Raw genomic sequence first — 16461 nt, 5'->3', positions numbered from 1 at the left:
AAAAGACAAAACAATCCAATGATTTCAGGTGCAGAAAATACACTTATTCGGTTCCCTCAACACATTATGCAGGCCAATTTTCAGGGGGGGGGGGATCATTTCACGAAAACAGTCATTTTGTGTGTTTATCTTTACTTCCACCCAGACGAAAGAGTTACATAAAAACTCACTGAATCCAACATATTTTCAAGTGCAAAAACGACATTTTCACTTCAACACTTTATTCGGGTTAAACCAAGACTGACTCCTCCTTAATGAGGATTGAAATCTGGACTGGAATGAGAGGTAAAAAAAAAAAAAAAAAAAAAAACCAAGGTTGGCTGAGGGTCAAGTGGAAATGTGGTCATCCAGCATTATGACGGTACACCAGGCATTTTGCGGCTATATAAGTTCAGAAATAGTGGAATATTCCTGCAGAAGTTCCAGCTGCCTCCCTTCGTATCATTCGTTCTCCTCCCCGTCACTGTCGCTGTTGTCGTCTTTTTTTTTCTCGTTTTCCCGCGTGGGTAGAGCCACGGGCGGTGGGAGATCCAGGCGAGCCCACGACATGGCCTCTGACTTCCTCATGGCCACCTCGATCTTGGCCGCCATCATGTTGACGGCGCTCTGGCTCACGTCGATCACCTGGAAAGACGGCGATAAAGGCATCAACGGCGAGGTTGGTAGCGCCCCCCTTTTCCGCCATTTGTGGACTTACTCCCCACAGGTTGATCTTCTGCTCAAACTCCTTCTCCCCCTCGAAGACGACATGGACGTGCAGCGTGGTGCTGTTGGCGTCCACAAAGCTCAGCTCGGGCACGGTGTTCTTGGCGTAGATGGAGATGATGACCTGCGAGCCCGTCTGGTGCCAGTCGAATCGACACGGGACCACCTTCTTGCCCTGGATCAAGCAAAATTTGGACTTGGAATATAATCATCCGTGTCACCAGAAAGAGGAAGAAAACCTCAGAACACCCATTTTTTTTCCCCAATATGCAAATATTTGACTAAATGATGAATCCGGGAACTTCTGTTAAATTAAGTGGAGTAAAGCAAAGTCGTAGAAAACTATTTGGTTCACCTCATTTTAATATATTAATACAGTTATTATTGTACAATGTACAATACAGTACAGTTCTAGTTGTTTAATTCAAAAGAACAAAATGTTGGAAACCTCGGGGCATTGGAACATATGAATGGCATTTCCACCCATTTAAAATCGGTAAACTTGATTTGAGATGAGCGATTTGAGTTACAACCGTGATCATGTAACAAATTAAAATCATAGATCAAGGTACAACTGGTAATGTGTGGGGCTGACTTCACATCGCACCACTCGGTGATGCCAAAGCACCGTTTCCAACAACCTACCTCATCCTTTTTCCTCCACAGGTGCTGGCCCTTGGTACAGCCCACCTGAGAGAGGAAAGAGTTGAAGTCTGACGTTTTCTTCTTGCAGCAGCTCCAGTACTTCATCCTGGACACGGAATTAAAAAGTGAAAAATGAAATTAAAGTGAATGAAATAATTCAAATTAAATTTTAAAAAAATTGTAATACATAGACAGATGTACCAAAGTGCAATTGTACCGACCCTTCGTGGAAGATGGGAAATCCAGCGTGGAAGAAGCACACGTCTGAGTCACTGGAGGGGCCATCGTAGCTCTTTAAAAAAAAAAAAAAAAAAAAAAAATACACAGCTGTAGTATTTCAATATTAATAATAATAATAAAGTCATATTTCTTCTTTGATTAGAAAAAAAATTTGGGGAGAGGGTGAGGGGGAAATGTAATGGTCTCATGCAAGCCTCGTTATATAAGTATTTGTTTTTTATTTTGGATACGTTTTACTCCTGAAGATGACTCAGTTCTTCTTCTTCTTCAAAAAAAAAAAAAAAGAAAAAAAATCCAATTGGAGAGACCACCCCCACCCTACCCAACACACTTTGGTACGGAATCAATAGGAAAAGGCAGATAATTCCACCCACTTTTGTGCATCCTCCGTTTTTGCAGAACGTCCCGATTTTGACCTCATCGCTGTCGTCCTCTGCGGGGATGGAAGCGTGCGCACATATGGTCGGACACACACTTAGTTAGCGCTATGAGTGACAGTTATGATCCATCAACGTCAACTTTGACTGAGACACAAAGACAAATGGAGGTCAAATTCCCAGGGGTGATCTTTTAACTTTCTAGCTGCAGTTTACTTTCTTTTCTTGGTGACTTGAGTGGCGTCTGAAAAATTAAAAGAGGGAGTTGCGCTCTCACCTTGTTTGAGTGCGTGTGAGTTGTCTGTCAGCTTGAGCTTCTCCAGAGCTTGCTTGAGAGACGACGACACTTTGTGCTGCAACCTCACCACGGGCTCGTCGGCACTGACGCGGAACATGGGAACAACTTGTTATCTGCGTGATTTCTTAAAACAGTTATCATTTCTTTTGTGTTGCTGTCCACATTTTGTATCAGCTGCCATGAAAAATCCTCACAGGAGCAAAACATTTTTCATAGAAAAACAAAAAGGAGCTGTTTGAGCCTTCTGGCATGACTTAATATTCAAGACAGTCCTCGGTGTGATGTAGTATGGTGAACTACAAGCACAGTAATAACCAAAAAAAGTGGCAGCTGAGTGTGTGTGTGTGTGTGTGTGTCATTCAAAAAGGCATCGCTTTTCTATTCTTTATACAGTGAAGAAAATAAGTATTTGAACACCCTGCTATATTGCAAGTTCTCCCACTTAGAAATCATGGAGGGGTCTGAAATTTTCATGGTAGGTCCATGTCCACTGCGTAGAGATAATCCAAAGAAAAATCCAGAAATCACAATGTATGATTTTTTAACGATTTATGTGATACAGCTGCAAATACGTCTTTGAACACCTGAGAAATCCAATGTTAATATTTGGTACACTAGCCTTTGTTTTCAACTGCAGAGATCAAACGTTTCCTGTAGTTGTTCACAACACTGCAGGGGGGGATTTGGGCCCACTCCTCCACACAGATCTTCTCGAGATCAGACAATTTTCTGGGCTGTCGCTGAGAAACACGGAGTTTCGGCTCCCTCCAAAGATTTTCTATTGCGTTTAGGTCTGGAGACTCGCTAGGCCACGCCAGAACCTTGATATGCTTCTTACGGAGCCACTCCTTGGTTTTGCTGGCTGTGTGTTTTGGGTCTTTCAATATGACAATGACCCGGCCACGACCCATCTTCAGTCCTCTGACTGAGGGAAAGAGGTTTTTCCCCAAAATCTCACAATACATGGCCGCGGTCATCCTCTCCTTAGTACAGTGCAGTTGTCCTGTCCCATGTGCAGAAAAACACCCCCAAAGCATGATTCTACCACCCCAATGCGTCACAGTAGGGATGGTGTTCTTGGGATGGAACTCATCATTCGTCTTCCTCCAAACACGGTTAGGGGAATTATGACCAAAAAGTTCCATTTCAGTCTCATCTGATCACACAACTTTCTCCCATGACTCCTCTGTATCATTCAAATGGTCATTGGCAAACCTAAGAAGGGCCTTGACATGTGCTGTTTAAGCAGGGGAACCTTCCGTGCCATGCATGAGTTCAAACCATGACGTCTTAGTGTATTACCAACAGTCATCTTGGAAATGGTGGTCCCAGGTCTTTTCAGGTCATTGACCAAGTCCTGTCGCGTAGCCCTGGGCTTATTCCTCACCTTTCGAAGGATCATTGAGACCCCACGAGGCGATATCTTGCGTGGGGCTCCACTCCGATTGAGATTGACCTTCATCTTTAGCTGCTTCCATTTTCTAATGATTGCTCCAACAGTGGACCTTTTTTCACCAACCTGCTTGGAAATTTTTTCCATAGTCCTGTCCAGCCGTGTGGAGTTGTACAATTTTGTCTCTGGTGTCTTTGGACAGCTCTTTGGTCTTGGCCATGTTACAAGTTTGAGTCTTACCGATTGTAAGGGGTGGACAGGTGTCTTTATGCAGCCAACGACCTCACACAGGTGCATCTGATTCAGGATAATACATGGAGCGACTAACAGGTCTTTGAGGGTCAGAATTCTAGCTGATAGACAGGTGTTCGAATACTTATTTGCAGCTGTATCACACAAATAAATCGTTAAAAAAATCATACATTGTGATTTCTTGATTTTTCCTTTTAGATTATCTCTCTCACAGTGGACATGCACCTATGATGAAAATTTCAGACCCCACCATGATTTCTAAGTGGGAGAACTTGCAATATAGCAGGGCGTTCAAATACTTATTTTTTCACAATAAATTCCTTACGAAGCAATAGCAAGTGCCTCGGACATGAATGTTAAGGATTTGAAACTAAAGTGTTGGACAACCTGGGTCTGCAAATGGCTTCCTGGGGCTTCGGCGCGGAGATGATGTACTCGTTAAATTTGGGCTTCTGCTCGTCGCTGTCTTTCTTCTGTCCCGACGAGGTCACGTCAGGCTTCACTGGCTCGGCGGGCTTCTCTTTGTTATGGGGACCTTTCGTGCAGCCCTGCGAGCATGAGAAAAGCGGCGTTCCAGTGACACGCGCATGCGCCCGCGGATGTCGTGAGCAGGAACAAAAGCTTACCGCAATGCTGAGGAAGTCTGAAAAGTCGGTGGTTCGTCTCTTGCAGCAAGACCATCCCTGGAGTGAGGGTGAGGGGGAGCACGTGAGCGACGGGGCGGGACACAGGGGAAAATTTTGAAAGGCCTCCTACCTTTAATGCATCGTGGAACACCGGGACGCCGGGGTGGAACGTGCAGGCGTCTGAAGTCACAAAAGAAGGAAAGATCAGAATAAAGTGTTGCAGATAAAAGGTCAGTGTGAGAGAATAGTCTTACTTTGCCCAGATAAAAATATGTATTTTTTCAAAGTTAAGAAGTTAAAATTGTACAAAAATAATGTTGTACCTTTGGAGATTAAGTTATGTTAAATTCCACAAAATGTCAGGATGAGTAAAAATTGATAGTTACAACAACAAAAAAAAACCCAAATTCTTTAATAAGTTGGAATTGTTTTTTTTTTTTTTTTTTTGGGGGGGGGGAGGATCTACTGCAGTATTTCAGTGTCCGGATACTATGAATATCAAGTCCCAAAATACTTCCTGTTGTGAAATTCCAACTTTATTCTCTTCCTTTTTCATGACTTATTTCAAAAGAAATACCACTTTGACTTTCCCCGCCCCTTTGAAACTTTGATTTTATCATGGTAACAAAAGCTGAGGCAACATGCAGCCGACTGCAGAGAGAAAAACACAAAAAAATACACCTTTAACTAAAAGTAACATAAAGAGAGTATCGGAATGCCTGGGTAACCTTATAAAGCACCAATTTCCCCTCAGCCCAATCCACACACAGTCTTCCATCGAGCCTCAAGGTAACGGCGCCGCAATGTACCGACTGCGCTGTGATGAAAAGTGGCATGCAATTAAAATGGAAATTAGACACGACTTCGGCCTGGAATTTTTGCAGATGAAGAAGCGGGGACGACGTGCGCATGTTTAATCACACAAAACTAGACAGACGCCCGATTGAATTTCAACTACAACAAAGGCCTCTCGACAACAATAAGCGGTCAAGAAATTGCATTCACATGCATGCAAATCAGTCGCAAACTCTTAACTGATGCCAAGGCTTAGTATTGTAAATATTTCCCCCTTCTTATGGGTCTCACTGAATTTGGACAATGGTGTTTGACGTCCTGTCTCCGGAAACACCTCCCCCACAGGACTACCCGAGGGATACGGTCAAACCCCTTCTCCAAGTCCACAAAACACATGTAGATTGGTCGGGAGAGCTCCCATGCACCTTTGAGGACCCTACCGAGGGTGCAGAGCTGGTCCGCAGTTTCAGGATGAAAACCACATTGCTCCTCCTGAATGTGAGATTTGACGGACCCTCATCTCCAGCACGTCTGAATAGATGCGGGGAGGCTGAGGCGTGTGATCCCCCTGTAGTTGGAACTCTGATTAAAAAGGGGGACTACCATCCCAGTCTGCCAATCCAATGTCCATGCGATGTTACAGAGGTACGTCAACCAGGACAGCCCCACAACATTCAGGTCCTTTAGGAACTCTGGGAAAATCTCATCCACTCTCAGGGCTTTGCTACCGAGGGGCTTTTTTTTTTTTTTTTTTAAACCACCTCAGTGACCTCAACCCCAGGGAAGGAGGCCACTGTCTCGTCCACCGGGGTGAACCCAAATGTACAGGCGCTGAACTCCGGGGAAACAAGTATACCCACACCTGCTCAGCACCTCTCACCGTGGGCAACTCTGTGGAGAGGAAGAGAGTCCAACCCCTCTCAAGAGGACTGGTACCAGAGCCCAAGCGGTGTGTCCTACAATATCTAGTCAGAACTTCTCAGCTTCACACACCAGCTTGGGCTCCTTCCATGCCTGAGAGGTGACATTCCACGTCTCTAGAACCAGGTTCTGTAGCCGGGGATCAGATTATTACCACCCAGCTTGCACTGCACCTGACCCTATGGCCTGTCCCAGAGGTGGTGAGACCATTGGGAAAAAGGACCCACGTTACCCTTTCAGGCACAAACCTTTCCACCCACTTTACCCTTCAGGGTGTGCTCCATGGATCTAGGCACGGCCACCAGGCACTCACATTCGTGCCCCACTTCCAGGCCTGGCACCAGAGTGGGGGCCCGGTGACCTACGTCCGGGCAAGTGAAAACTCGATCCATTGAAATATTTCATCACAGGTGTCTTAAAGCCATCCTTTGTCTGGTCCCCCACCTAGTACCTGTTTGTCGGAGGTGAAGCCCCTACAATTTACACAAACCTTTGCACCACGGTGAGGTGACAGTGTTCGGGATGGAGGGGGGTGGGGGTCACATGCTAACATCTTTTTCCAAACTCAAGCTAAATTAAACATTGTCGTCAGCTCACACAAGTCATACACCCAATAAGAGAGCAACGTTTTTGTGTTGACCTTGCCTGAAATCGTGTCAGTTAGCAGCACTCATCTGATTTTTTTCTCTGTCTATGGGGCCTATCGGCTCGTAGAATTTTCTCGATGATCTGCTAGCCTATGCTAGTTACGTTAGCCACTCACCGTCCGGGTTGTTTTCCAGGTCGAACCGCTGCCCGCAGCCCTTGTTGTAGCACAAAGTAGACATGGCGACAGGAAACTGTACTTTAAATGTGTAAACGGACACTTAAAAAGCTACGCGTAGAAATCGCGAGACCAGGGGGACACTGCAGATGCGGCACACCGCTCCCCACACGCGAAGCTGCCTTCGCTCGCTTCCGGGTTTGCTCGGCTTTCTTCGGGCAACATCGAGCAAGCTTTTTTTTTCTTTAAAGTTACAAACATATTCTTCTAATTAAAGCAAATTTTACTGCTGGACTATTGTATTCAAAAGTCGTTTTTAATAACACAGTTTTCTCCGAGAATTCATTATTTTACCTTTTTTTTACATTAAGTTCTCATGCAAATATAAATTTCTATTATTATAAAAAAAATAAATAAAAATTTCCAATATTAAGAGAATATTGTATTTTTACAAAGTCGTTTTTTGATTAAAAAAGTTACAATACAACAGTAGTATTATTTTTTTATGGAAAAACGTCAGAGAGAAAAAAATTGATATGAGTAAATAGTTTTTTTTGACAAAACTGTCTTAATGTTACATGGATCTTATTTTTTTTTCAAGAAATATCCTTAGGAAAATATTGAAAGCATTTTTCTATCGAAATTATGAACAGCATTTTAGATTTTTTTGTTCTGTTTTTAGAGAAAAATGTAGAAGTTTTTTCATGATTTTATGGAGGACAAGAAAATTGGAATTTGCTCTTGACTGAATTAAAGTTTTGTCTCTACAACACTTAGAAACACGAGTGTATTCTATTACTTCTTAAATAAAACTTTAAATTGAATTACAATTCAAGTAATTCAATTCAATTAAGAATTAAATTCCAAAGATTTCAATAATTGAATATTATTTTTCTCAATGAAATACAGTGTATACTTATTTTGTACTCCCGCGACGCTGTGTGGATAAGCGGCTAAGAAAATGGATGAATACGGTATTTTTTCTTGACTTGCGTTGGCCTCCTGCAGTTCCACGAATGGCCTCTTGGTGGTCTCAAGGTGTGTGAAATTGTGGTCAGATTCAGATTCCCGTGACGTGCATCGTAAACATCTTGCAGGAGTTTGCGACATTATTCCTTTTAGTTGCACAGTGTAGCATAATGAATTTTATACAATAAACAGTCATAATAGTACAAGAATATTTTTTTTTATTTTAGATTGTCATTTCACAACCCCCCCCCCCCTTAAACTTGTAATGCAAGAATCTAGTCAATGAAAAGTCTTAATTGCCGAAAAGGTCCTCCCTCACTTCCTGGCGAGTTCGGCTTCTTTCGGCAAACATCGGCGCTCCCTCTCTCGCTCGCTCGCCCACTGACACCGTCCCTCCTCCCATCCGTCGGCGGTCACAAAGCGGCTGCAACTGATGGTGCTGGCCGCTCTCTGGAGAACAAACAAAAAAAGAAAAACTTGGGCAAAGCCTTTTTTCTTCCCCCTCTTTTGCCTCCCAGCTCGTCTTGTGTGTGTGTTTTTTGTTGTTGTTTTGTTTTAAAAATTTCTCTCCAGTGAATGCAAAGGAGTACTCGGGTTCTTTTAACGTCCATTTTGTGTGGCGCTCGGCAGGACGCAGGTGCGTAAAAACTGGGACAATTGGGGTGTGTGTACTTTGACGGCGTATGGCTGCGCCTCTCTAGACGAGTTCCCCCTGGCGGAATGTAACGTGCTCGTCTGAGTGCTTTTGTTGAAGACCCCCCCCCCCCTCCCGCGCCCCCACATCCCCTCCGGAGATGATGAGAGAGGATGCACTTTGAGTCATTCCGCAATTTGAAAGGTAGGACAACCTTGAATTTTTGTGTTTCAGTCGATCCTGGGTTTTGTTTAATTAGCCTGCAGACTTTTCCTGACCAGGGAACCGTCATATTACCATTTAAAATTATTGCATTCCTGACCAGTATTATGAATTATGGATTTTAACTTTTGCGCCCCTTCTACTTGAACAATTTGGGTAATTGTCAAGTGAGGCAGATTATGCATTATTTCAATTAAAAACAAACAAGTTCCCATTTTTCTTAAAGGGAACATATTATTTAAAATGTACTTTTTAATGGCTCGTATGCAAATTGCTGGCACTTTGGAGTCCACCTGTTAAGTGTCAAATTAAACAACCAATTTTTTTGTTGCCTATTTCTGAAAATGTGTCCGTGAGGAAGTTCTCACCACAATTTAACTGAACAGTAACCGAACCCGCATCCAGTTCCTCCGGCCACGACCCGGACAACTGGGCCGGGGAAAGATCCAGATTCACTTTCAAGCCACTGCATTGTTTGAAGCACGTTGATGTGGAACTGGCTTGAGTTTTGTTGGACAGATTTGGCTTCTGATAAGCAGCACATAATTGATTGCTGTGTGAAATTTTCGACAAAGTGGTGGTGGGGGGGGGGGCAATTTGTGTACACTGCATGTACTACGCCCACATATCCACACAATACTTGTAGTGCATGAATTCCTTCCTCCTAGATTGAAAATATTTAACTTTATTTCCAGGTGCCTACTTCCCACCCTCAATGCAGAGTCCGGCTTTCCAATGACATGACGAGCAAAGGGTGGAACTAGGGTGTTGCGTGAAAGCGAGGTCTAGTACTAGCCTGGAGTTGAAAGAAAAAATCAGCACCCAAAATTAATTTAATAATTTCACTTGTTGAAGGCAGCTCTTCATCCTCAATCTTATAAATTACACTTTACATTTTCAGTGACACGCAATTAAAATGAAAGATCTGTGCGTGTGGATCATGCGGGAAAAATGTCTGGAAAGGTAAATACACCCTTATCACAATATTAACAACTAAATCAAATTTTTAGATTATGTGCCACGTATCACAATGTAATGCAAGCACTGCAGTTTTACATATCTTTTGGTTCTGACAGGATAATAAAGCACTCCCATGTCCATCACTTAAAATCGACAGGTCTCCACTCGCCTAGCTTCCAAGTTGTAGGCAAAAAGATCAGGTGTGGTTGTGGGAATATTGAATTCACAAAGGCTCTCTCAAAAACCTTCTGGGAAAACGTAGCAAGCAAAAGATTGACTTGGTGGTTTAATTTCACACTAGATGGGATTGGAGGCCCTCCAGAAAGTCAACTATTTGTCCACAAACAATTAAAAAGTCAAATTCCCTAATTTGTCCCTCTCAGTGTAATCATTTTTTTTTTTTTTTGTGGGAGAAATACTGGTTGGAGGTAGGGAGACTGTTGAAAGTTCTGGTAAAGTTTGCTTTCTTTGCTTGTGGGCTGCATTTGAATGGAAACACATCATAGTCCACTCTTCAATATGCTGTCACATCCCTGTAATATTAGGGAGGGCCCCTGAAATGTCTTTGTTACCACAGTTCTCTATGAAAATTGTAAGCAGTAGTGAGAATCTCAGCCACTGAAAGGATTGCTTTCTTCTTGCAGGATGACTTGATGATGTAACAGCCATGAAGCCTAATCTGTGGGGAATTATGATGCGGTTCCCGTTTCTTATCCGGCGTATTTGCTTTCTGCTCACCTTACCCTTCCCGACACTACACGGCCAGTTGCTGCCAGAGGTTAGGGCAAGCCAAGGCCTGTTGCTCTTCACTCAGCCCACCTACAACGCCTCCATATTTGAGAATTCGGCCGCCAGGACCTACGCCGAAAGCCAGGTCAAAATGGGCATCGTCCTGGTCCGATCATTTGACGTCAAGTTCTCCATTGAGCCTGGCGACGGGGAGGGAATCTTTCAGGTGGAGGACTTCACGATGGGGGATTTCTGCTTCCTCCGCATACGAACCAACACCGGCGCAATGCTGAACCGGGAAGTGCAAGATAATTACACTCTGACCGTCAAAGCCTCGGCCCAAGGAGGTCTGGAGGCACTGGCCACCGTCTACATAAACATCCTGGACACTAACGACCTCCGTCCTCTCTTTTCCCCGACCTCGTACTCCTTTGTGGTGTCAGAACATGTCCCCTTGGGTACCAGCATTGGCCGGGTGACAGCCACCGACGCTGACATCGGCACCAACGCTGAGTTCTACTACTTCTTCAAGAACAAAGTGGATCTCTTTGCCGTGCACCCCACCAGCGGCGTGGTCTCGCTGACCGGCCAGCCCAGGATAGACAAGCAGGACCGCTTTGAGCTGGAGGTGCAGGTCGTGGACCGAGGGATGAAACTCTACGGCAACAATGACATAAGCAGCACGGCCCGGCTGGTGGTGAGCATAATGCAGATAAATGAGTTTGCACCAGTCCTGAGGGCGGTCACTGCGGTCCCATCGTGGACCGACCAAAATCCGGTCTTTGCCAAAGTGACAGTGGAGGATAAAGATGAAGGGATGAGCGGGCACATAGAGCGGGTGTCCATCATTGACGGTGACCTACTTGAACAGTTTGCGATTGATCTATCGCCTCTTGTTCCGAATGAGTATTGGGTCAGAGCATCACAGCAGATTGACTGGGACAAATACCCATACGGCTGCAACTTAACCCTGCAGGCTAAAGACAGAGGCATCCCTCCTAAATTCTCTAACACTCATTTGCTTCACTTGTTGGTCACAAAGCCCAAACCAATACTGGGGAGTTTTGAGAAAGACGTTTATGAAGTGGTGCTGAGTGAAATTGCTCCCCCGGGCACTGTTGTCGAGGTGCTGAAAATCTCCCCAGCTCCCGCGAGTGTCAATTACAGCTTCTGCAGCCTCTCAGAACTAATGTACTTTGATATCAATCCGTCGACTGGCGTTATTATGACCTCAAGGAGGCTGACAGGGATATCACAGATTTTCATCGAGATGGAAGTGTTAGAGGCTGTCAGCCAGCTGAGAGCAAAGGTCCGAATCACTGTGGAAGATGCTAATGACAACTCTCCAGTGTTCAGCAGGCCGTTTTATGACTTTTCCATCAATGAAAGCCTGCCTGTTGGCAGCGTTGTTCTCATCGTGTCAGCCACAGATGAAGACAAAGGAGAGAACGGCTACATCACACACACAATTCATGGCGATCCGTCAATTCCTTTCACTGTGGCCCAAGACACGGGAGAGCTGAAGATCACGCGAGACTTGGACTTTGAGTCGTCAGAAGAAGTCTACACATTTGCAGTTCGAGCCTCAGACTGGGGTTTGCCCTACAGAAGAGAAAGTGAGGTGAATGTAACAATCCGTTTAATAAATATAAACGACAATCCACCTGTCTTCGAGAGGGTCTCGTGCAGAGGTATGATTGGCCGGGATTTCCCCATCAGCCACACCATCGTCACCCTGTCCGCCGTTGACATGGATGAACTTGGAATGGTCAAGTATGGGGTGGTCTCTGGCAACGAGATGAACTACTTTAACTTGAATGCAGAGTCTGGCGCCTTGTCGCTGAAGAAATCATTAGTGGGGGCAAATTTAAAGAATGGGATGTTCAACTTGAAAGTTATCGCCACTGATGGAGAGATTTCCTCTGAGCCTACGTTTGTGAATATATCCGTCGTAAGGGGTTCGATACCACCCCGGGGGCTCAGCTGCAAGGACACACAGGTGGCCCAGTTGATGGCAGAGAAAATGCTCTCAAAGGCCACGGCGATGGCTCGAGTGAGGCAAGATGACAGAAGCCCAGATGTCTTCTCTGTGAACAAACAAGCGCCGCAGTTCGAGGCCTTGCCTACGAGTATCCTGGTCAGGGAGGACCTCCCAATCGGAGCCAGTGTCTTCCAGGTGAGGGCGCGGGACGGTGACACCGGCATCAATGGCCGTCTTCTCTTTTCCATATCTGACGTCAGCAAAGAGAACTGTTTGACCGTGGGCATGGAGAGCGGCTTGCTGACTATTCTGCGGCCACTGGACCGTGAGCAAACTGACCGCTACTTCCTCAACATCACTGTCTATGACCAGGGTATCCCCCAGATGTCCAACTGGAGGCTTCTGACCGTTATCGTGGAGGATGCCAATGACAACGACCCGCAGTTTGCCCAGGATTCATTCACTGCGCTAGTCACCGAAAACACCCCCTTGGGTACTCAGGTGGTCACCATCGCTGCCTTTGACCAAGACGCTGGTCAGAATGGGCAGCTGTCCTACCTTTTGCTGAACGGTGTCCCTCAGTTTGGCATTGACAGCGAGACCGGCAGTGTCTTCGTGGCTAACCACCTGGACCGTGAGAGCTTCCCGACATTCACGCTGACGATTGAAGCCAGAGACAAGGCGGAAAGAGGCAACCGAAGATCAGCTGTGACCACGTTGAACATAATCATAGAGGACGTCAATGACTGCGCCCCGTCGTTCATCCCAAGCATTTACACCACTCGAGTGCTAGAGGATCTCCCTCCGGGTGCTGTCATTACTTGGGTGCAGGCCAATGATCCGGATATCGGAAAAAGTGGACAAGTTCGGTACTCCCTCTTCAGTGACTTGAACGGTACTTTTGAGGTTTGTCATATTTTCTTTTACTTTTTGATTATCAGTCATAGGTGTGTACATATTTTTATTATGATAAACCACTTGAGCTGTATCATCTCATATTTAAGGGACTACTATCACACGTTAAAAATATCACAGTAAATGCAGAACAAAACAAGGTTTGAAAAGGCAAAACCTAAACAAGGCAAAACAAGACAAGATCCCCCCACCCAAAAAGTACACAAGTAAAATACATAAAATAGCACAACAAAACAAATTAAAGACAAAAACAACAAGAACAATGATCTAGTATTGTAGTTTATGTATCACAGATGGAAAAAGATGACACGCTGTGACGACCCCTAACGGAACAAGCAGAAAGGAAAAGAAGAAGAAACCGTATATATGGTACAAAATATGAGCCCCAAACTGTTGAATATCATTCGAAAAACTCATTTTACGCTACCTCTAAAAATAAATCGCTTTGCCTACAGGTGATTTGATTTCAGGAAAAAAAAAAATGCAATCAAAGTGCACAAAGATATGTCGAGTACATGTAGTGGAGACAAACCACCAGTAACAAGTAGCCAAATTTAGCTCCTCCCAGACAGAAAAAAACTTGTCTATTCGTCAAGTCTTTCACCTTCACTATTATCCTATTTGGATTTAGCCAGAATATTGTGGGAGGTTTTGACGTTTCAGAAAGATTACATTTAAAAAAACATTTTTTTTCAACGAATAGTAAAGGATTTCTTTATAGCCGGAAAGAAAAACAGATTTAAAATAGTGAACCACAAACATGCTGGGTATTGTTGCACTGTGTACAGTATCATCAAAAATTACAACCAAATGGAGACCAGAATGGCAAAGATTATTAGCAAATAGATTGTAGCACAACACACACTGATACTACATGACCATCAAGTACAGTATATTGAAAGCAAAGGCAAGGACGGCAGATTGGTCGAAAACATGATCAGTCCGTTTTAAAGAAAAGGAAATTGGAATAAGTCCGGCAGCTGTTGATTCACTCTCCACACAGCGATGGTGTGAGAGTGAAAGTGAAAGTGATTGGTCAACTGTCTGTGCTCAATGAATGACTGGCCACCAGTCTGGAGTGAGCCAAGACAGGTTCCAGCCCCCTGCGATCCTGAACTCGATAAGCGCTATAGAAAATGGATTATCCGTCCTACATATGTCGCAACATATTTAAATGCTGCTTTTACTGACTCTTTCGTGTGTGTGTGTGTGTGTGTGCTGGGCAGATGGACGCCGTGAGTGGCGTGTTGAGGATAAGAAAGGAACTGGACTTTGAAAAGCAGCCGTTTTATAACCTGACCTTGCTCGCCGAGGACCGGGGGATGCCCACCCTCAGCAACCTGACGTATGTGGAGGTGGAGGTGCGCAACAACCATGAACACGAGATATAAGTTCTTTTAATGTGGAAAAAGTACTCACACGCCGTACTTCAGTACAAATACAGATACTTATGTAAAAAAAAAAAAGTACATTTTAAAAGTTTTTTTTTAATCTCAGTTGGCATTTCACGCACAGGGCGGGCATAATAAGCGTGATAACATCCAACTACAAAATATGGTGCAAAATACTAAAGATTAGTGTAAGTTTTCATTTTGCAAGAAGGACAAAATGCTCAAGTACACACTGTACTTATGTCGAAGTCACATACTGTACATCTAATTGAAAAACATGGTATTAAACGAGGAAATTATATTTTAAGCAAGAATTTCACTATTCTGCTCCATTTTTCACGATGGCACTAAAGGCACTTTGTAATGATATTATAGTCATATAGTCACTCAATTGGTTTCCAGGTGGTGGACGTCAACGAGAATTTGTATCCACCATACTTTCCCGACTTTGTCATGAGAGGCTCGGTGAAGGAGAACTCCCGGGCCGGCACCAGCGTGCTGACAGTGGTCGCCAAGGACGACGACGAGGGGAAGGACGGCACCTTGAAGTACTCCATCCGAGGCGGCAGCGGGCTGGGCGCCTTCATCATCGACGAAGACACAGGTTTGACGACCCGAACCCGATCTACATCCGGTAATGGCATTCATGTTCCTGGGTCGTTCTGACACGAGCATTTGTAGCTATCCAAAAAAAAGCATATTCCATATTCATTTCCATTACAGTATGTGGAATTTTCATTGTAGATGCATACGAACAGGGTCCGTTTGACCCGCAACACAGCAAAATGTAAAATGTCCCTGAACATTTTTACAAGATTGTACCCAATGTAATATAAGATTTGATTCATACTATATTTCAATTTCTTAACCATAGTACGATACACAATTAGATATTTTTTATACATTAATTCATATAAATAATGCATACATACATACATCTATTTTCTTAGCCCCTTATCCTCACAAGGGTCGCGGGTGTGCTGGAGCCTATCCCAGCTGTCGTCGGGCAGGAGGCGGGGTACACCCTGAACTGGTTGCCAGCCAATCGCGGGGCACATAGAGACAAACAGCCACACTCACAATCACACCTACGGACAATTTAGAGTGTCCAATTAATGTTGCATGTTTTTGGGATGTGGGAGGAAACCGGAGTCCCCGAAGAAAACCCACGCATGCACGGGGAGAACATGCAAACTCCACACAGGTGGGTCCGGGATCGAACCCGGGTCCTCAGAACTGTGAGGCCAAGGCTTTAGCAGCTGATTCACTGTGCCGCCTAAAATTATACAAATAATAGTATTAATTACATGAAGTCTGTCACTGTGAGCTCATGTGGCTGTATTTGGATGGAAGTTTTACATTTTATTATCCATTTCAAATACTGCTTGCGAAATTGAAAAATGAACGCACTTATTATGGGAAGCACAAGTTCCATACGTAATAAAGTGACTCTCCAGGAAGTTCCGAAGGTGTCTTTCAATACGTTTTTGCCCTTCCAACGCAGCTCGATGATGAAGGTGACATCAGAGTCGTGGAGTTGCTTGTTTGCGGCATGTCGGGAGATCATTATTTTAATGAGGGCAACATGGAAGCAGTCGTGGCGAGGCCCGGGGTGGGGGTGGGGGGTGAGGGGGTGTACCCTGCA

General features: G+C 44.5%; 2 protein-coding genes across 17 annotated transcripts in view; one reads left to right on the top strand and one right to left on the bottom strand.

Annotated features, from left to right (window-relative positions):
- Positions 1-74: 74 nt before the first annotated feature.
- Positions 75-7236, bottom strand: chordc1b (cysteine and histidine-rich domain (CHORD) containing 1b). Its single transcript, XM_061802416.1, has 10 exons — positions 7016-7236; positions 4667-4716; positions 4537-4593; positions 4298-4458; positions 2245-2348; positions 1965-2023; positions 1572-1642; positions 1351-1456; positions 698-880; positions 75-624 (listed from the first exon to the last, which is right to left on the bottom strand). Exons 1-10 carry the CDS (start codon positions 7077-7079, stop codon positions 442-444), a joined length of 1038 nt encoding a protein of 345 aa, XP_061658400.1. The 5' UTR covers positions 7080-7236; the 3' UTR covers positions 75-441.
- The window catches only part of LOC133491384 (protocadherin Fat 3-like), a 75665-nt gene continuing 63894 nt past the window's right edge, over positions 4691-16461 (top strand). For 7 of the 16 annotated variants that reach the window (XM_061802410.1, XM_061802407.1, XM_061802405.1 and 4 more), the window contains exons 1-4: positions 8365-8822; positions 10445-13416; positions 14652-14786; positions 15219-15420. In XM_061802410.1, coding sequence (XP_061658394.1) covers positions 10468-13416; positions 14652-14786; positions 15219-15420 — 3286 coding nt within the window. In that variant the 5' untranslated portion in view covers positions 8365-8822; positions 10445-10467. Of the gene's footprint in view, positions 4767-8358; positions 8823-10444; positions 13417-14651; positions 14787-15218; positions 15421-16461 lie in introns of those variants that run through there. The other 9 variants (XR_009792396.1, XR_009792397.1, XM_061802413.1 and 6 more) reach the window with 4 other exon arrangements.

This window comes from Syngnathoides biaculeatus, chromosome 18 (assembly GCF_019802595.1).
Source record: "Syngnathoides biaculeatus isolate LvHL_M chromosome 18, ASM1980259v1, whole genome shotgun sequence".
In the NCBI taxonomy this organism is placed as follows: domain Eukaryota; kingdom Metazoa; phylum Chordata; class Actinopteri; order Syngnathiformes; family Syngnathidae; genus Syngnathoides; species Syngnathoides biaculeatus.
This window is presented reverse-complemented; position numbering and strand designations above follow the sequence as displayed.